The sequence below is a fragment of the Panicum virgatum genome, chromosome 6N, assembly GCF_016808335.1.
Source record: "Panicum virgatum strain AP13 chromosome 6N, P.virgatum_v5, whole genome shotgun sequence".
Lineage (NCBI taxonomy): Eukaryota > Viridiplantae > Streptophyta > Magnoliopsida > Poales > Poaceae > Panicum > Panicum virgatum.
The window spans coordinates 35,978,319-35,983,065 of NC_053150.1; the positions used below are offsets into that span (position 1 = coordinate 35,978,319).

The following is a 4,747-nucleotide window of genomic DNA, read 5'->3' on the forward strand; positions in this document are numbered from 1 at the left end:
AAACGTGAATGTGCTGTTTCAGTCGCTGAAACGCGCTAAGATTGGCAGACCTACACTGAATGTGAGCTTTACTTTATGTTCTGAACATTAAATTGAAATGGATCATATATGCTCAAATAAATGCCAGAATGTTTATTGGATGGATTCTCAATGCCTAAATGTTTATCGGATGGATTCTGAATGCTCAAATGAAAATTCAAGATCTGCTGGACAGCAACACTGAATATTAGAAGTTCTGCTACTACATTGAGTAGTATTCTGAGATCTGCATAGCTATCAAATAAAGCTATTTGCTCAAAAGGGACTTGCAAAATGTGTAGCCATGCTCCTAGAATATTAGCTTACAGAACAGCAAAAGAAAGCTAAACATATATATACATCACTAGGTGCTGCCAATTTGAGGTTAGAACACTGAATGTTGTCAATTTGGTAATATAATTCAGGTGGCAAAGAAGAATGAGGCGTGCCAAAATTCAGTGTCACCAGATGACCATGGTCCTGGAACTGAACATGCATTCAGACATGGCATACATGAATACAGACTTGCATACCACTTGCTTGCAAAATGAGATCTTGGTTGCTTCACCAGAAAACAAGCTCCCCAGTAAAAAGATCATTGGCGCGAACTGTACAAGGATCAGCGCTTGTACATCCATTGACTTTGTCTTCAATTTGCTTACGAAGGATGTCAAGTGTGCTATCTACTAACACAGTGCATTCTGGAAAGTTGGCTGCTCGATGTGCCAAATTGAGAAATTTGCGGGACATAAATTTGTAGCGAAGCATAGCATCCATTGTATTTTCAGCCATATTTCTTCCCTGATTGTCTTGTACAGTTTCAATCCATGCTTCCCATGTCCATCTCTTTAACACATATTGTGGTGGTAGTAACTTGATATTCATCAAATCAAGAACTTTAAGAGCATGAGCACATAATATCCCAGTTCTATCGAATTGCCCGCAGCTGCATACAACTGTTTGCTTTGAAGGATCACCGGTAACTTTGTACTCCTCCTTGAAGGTAAAATCCCCCACTAGATATTCATTATTACCCTCCAATGCCTTGGTGCAAGCTGCCAAGGATTTTTCATATTCACCTTGAAAAGCTTCAAATATAATAGGTGTATACAGCTTGCTAGTCTGCACCAAAATAGGAGGTGGTCTCCTCATACAGATTTTAGGCAAATTTCTCCTTGAATCAAACTCTGAGTTCAGTTCATTATCCCTTTTTCCTTGCACCACCCTTTCAAAATGTATGAAGAACTCAATGATATCAAAATCAGATTTGAAATGGATTTTCAAGTCATTGGTCAAACTCTCATTTGACTGTGTTCTTCTCATTCCTAATGTGAAGACATCCTTCATATAACATTCAGCCCATTTTTCTTTCAACTTGTATATACCATCCAACCAAGTTTGCTTGCTCACCTTTTTCCTAATGATGTTAAATTTATGTTCAAATTCTGCCATGTCCACATACTCAAACATGCATGCACTAAAATCTGATAGCATATTACTGTCTTCATTCTTCTCTTCACATAGATGTTTGATGGCATTTTGCATAATGTGAAAGGTGCATAATCCATGCCATGCTTCTACAAAAACTTCTGCAACTGCCTTTTCCATTGCATAATCTTGATCTGTGTAGATTGTTTTAGGTTGCTGCCCATTATGAGCTTTTAGAAAGGTCTCAAACAACCACTTGAAGGACTCATATGTTTCATCATACATAAGAGCAGCACCAAAAACTACAGTTTCTCTAAAATGATTGAATCCAACAAAAACACCAAAAAGCTGGCTCTCCTTGTCTGTTCCAAAAGTAGTGTCGAAACTAACAACATCACCAAAATGTGCATAGTCCATTATCATTTTAGCATCAACCCAGAATATGTTTGCTATTTGTTCTTCATGGTCCATTTGCAATGCATATTGGAATGATGGGTTCTCAGCAATTTTATCTTGAAAATACTTAAGCATGCTACCTGCTTGGCCATATGCCATCACCCGTTGACGCTTGGTCGGCAAATAGTTCTTGTGATCTTGAAGGGTGTCGCTAAGATTGAGTGATCCACCAACTTGGCGACTAGCCAACTCATGTGCCGATTTCGGCTCAACTCCTACATCATTTGCTGTTTCAATTTCAAAGGCCGGTAAATCTGAAATTTTATTTTGTGACACCATTAAATGTAAGGTTTCTGGCAGGTATACTATGTGATTGTGCTCCAAAACCAGCTCAGACACTTCAAAATTGCCCTTCTTTCGGTCCATTTTAAGACTCATGTGGACTTGACAACCGGTTCTAGTTTCAGCTCGACGACGCTTTGTTAAATGATCCCTTTTGTCTTGCCGTCTATGACCCTCATTTGCACAAACAAATCTACATGATGTAACCTTGCTATCAGACTTGCTTCTGTTTGTGTATCTTTTTCTCACCTCAAAGCCTTTTTGTGCACCATAGCTAATCCAAAATGACCAAGCCTCATCTGAATTTCTAAATTCCATGCCAACATAAGGTGCCAAACTAGGCATCAAGGTCTTACTGTATCAGAAAAGCACCAAGTGTGAGAGTAGTGCATGGACATGCTGATTGAAAAAATTATGTAACCTCTTACTAAAATTTGTGAGGTCCCATGCCAAAAGGAACATGCAAGGAATAGCAGTACTTAGGGACAACTAAAATCCATCTGATGTCACATAGGAAATAACAGGATGGAGTTGTATTACTTACGTATTGGAATCCTGGTGCGCAATATTAGCCTCTTCTTCCATCTCAGTAGTACAGAAGCAAACGTTATAGCAGCTGGGAACCGATCTTCAAGCAATCACTTCTTCTTTGCCTTTGGAATTGCAAAAGAAAGCTAAGGAACAGGGATGGTGTTATCTTTTTGGCATGAAAATCTGCAGCAATTCACGCTATTTTGTCCTCTCGCCATCAGCTACGCGAGTGCTGTGGTGCCAGACAGTGCCACATCCCGGCAGACAACTGACTGAACACTTGCTGTTTCCCTGGGCGATTGCTTCCTGCCGTTGCATGTGGAATGAACATCGATGCGGCATCAGACATCCCTCTGACACAAAATGCCCAGCATCTAGGTTATGCCAATCCAAAAACTGCAATGTAGAATACGGTATAAGCAATACACAATTCGGTAATAACACAAACTACAAACTCTCCGACAATTCGGTATAGAAGTATAACAAAATTAAAAGTATGCTAATACGTTCAGAAGGTCTCATATAGTAACAAATTGAAACACTGAATCGCATTCATATGTTAATGTACACACCAATTTCATCCTAAGCTAAGCAAATCTGCACTTGAAATTGCCGAATTGGAGTAGACAGTAAAGTGCTAGAGTAGTTTGTAGTCCGCTCACCCAGTCGGCAGTTATGCAGAGCAGAGCGAGGCGCTTGACCGCTGGAGTTGGACGGCAACGCGGGGGACGCCAGTCGGGGACCAGCCAGCCGGCGCGGGCGCGGGCGACGGCGACACGTGGGGGTCGAGGCGTCGGGTGGCGGTGCCCGGCGCTCGGGCACTGCTGGATCCCTGGAGGAGTGGGGGACGGCTCCGTGAAGGCTGCCCGGCCTGCCGGCACGGCCGCGTGGGTGGAGCCTAGAAGTCGGGGCTGGGGGTCGGGCGGGCGGCGGCGTCGCCGTCGCGGGAGCGGGGTCGCGGAATTAGGGAGCGGGGGCGGCGGTCGAGACGGCGAGACGCGTCTCACGCGAGCCGGCGAGTGGCTGACGGGAGGATGTGCTAGGTTAGCTTGAGCAGGCCGCTGTCGGGCCTATTCTGCCTTTAGGGCCTTCAAACTTAAAGCAGTAGAATACTCAAAAAAAAATGGAGCCCGTAAACGTAAAGCATCAGGCCCAAGTCACCTAATGAGAGCCCCCTCAAAAAAAAACTAATGAGAGGGGGCTTCACTTGTTAGGAAAGGCCCAAAGACAGCCCAATACTATTATATTAACATTTTTTATGATCTCACAAAAAATCCTGCACAGATAACTTCATTTTTAAGCTCCCCATCCACGTATTGAAGTGACTAACCAGTGCAGGATTTTTAAGCTCCCCATCCACGTAAATAATAACTGCAGATCAACTCACTAAGGATGACACATAGTGACACATATCGATCTTATGTCATGTGGGGAATTCAGTTCAGCCGGCGCAACAGGAAGGCCCAGGCGGCAAGTTAGGAGAGTCTTAGCGTGATAATTAAGTAAGTAGGAGTCGGTTTGGAGTCTGTTATATTTTGGACTATATATATGGGCCTAGGGTTAGCAAGTCATCGAGGTGATCGGTTTCGACAACGAGGAGGAAGTGGACGAGGAGATAGAATGCCTGGCTCTCTCGGGCACCCAGGACAACCCAGCCATCTCACTGCACGCCGCTATGGGCGTCCGCGCTCGTGGGTTCCAAACAATGAAGGTCCACATGCGCATCGGCGACGCCGTGGCAGTCGCGCTTCTAGACTCCGTCTCGTCGCACAACTACATCGACGTCGAGATGGCCTAGCGGGCGGGCATCCAGCTGTCTGCGCGCGCCGGCCTGTCGATGGCTGTGGCGAACGGAAACCGCATCACGTCCCCGGGTCGCGCCATGGGCCAGCGCGTGCGCATCGGAGGGGAGGCGTTCGACATCGACCTCAACGCTCTCCCCCTCGGCGAGTATGATATGGTGCTCGGGGTTCGGCGGCTCGGCACCCTGGGCCCCATCTTGTGGGACTTCGCGAAGCACACCATGGCGTTC

At 45.1% G+C, this 4,747-nt stretch overlaps 1 protein-coding gene across 2 annotated transcripts; it reads right to left on the minus strand.

Annotated features, from left to right (window-relative positions):
• Nucleotides 1-204: 204 nt before the first annotated feature.
• LOC120678536 (protein FAR1-RELATED SEQUENCE 5-like) lies at nucleotides 205-3,761 on the minus strand. Of its 2 annotated transcripts, none has more exons than XM_039959774.1 (3): nucleotides 3,378-3,761; nucleotides 2,729-3,111; nucleotides 205-2,539 (listed from the first exon to the last, which is right to left on the minus strand). In XM_039959774.1, exons 2-3 carry the CDS (start codon nucleotides 2,767-2,769, stop codon nucleotides 583-585), a joined length of 1,998 nt encoding a protein of 665 aa, XP_039815708.1. In that variant the 5' UTR covers nucleotides 2,770-3,111; nucleotides 3,378-3,761; the 3' UTR covers nucleotides 205-582. The 2 variants fall into 2 exon arrangements, with proteins under 2 accessions (XP_039815708.1, XP_039815709.1); XM_039959775.1 differs by having other exon boundaries at nucleotides 2,729-3,068; nucleotides 3,378-3,709.
• Between the last annotated feature and the right edge of the window lie 986 nt (nucleotides 3,762-4,747).

What these genes read in the sequence shown, in the direction of transcription:
- LOC120678536 (XM_039959774.1), bottom strand. Translation starts at nt 2,769, where the DNA reads ATGGAAGAAGAGGCTAATATTGCGCACCAGGATTCCAATAC. An exon ending in GCGCACCAGGATTCCAATAC is followed by an intron (nt 2,540 to 2,728) that starts GTAAGTAATACA and finishes TTTCTGATACAG; the next exon opens with TAAGACCTTGATGCCTAGTT.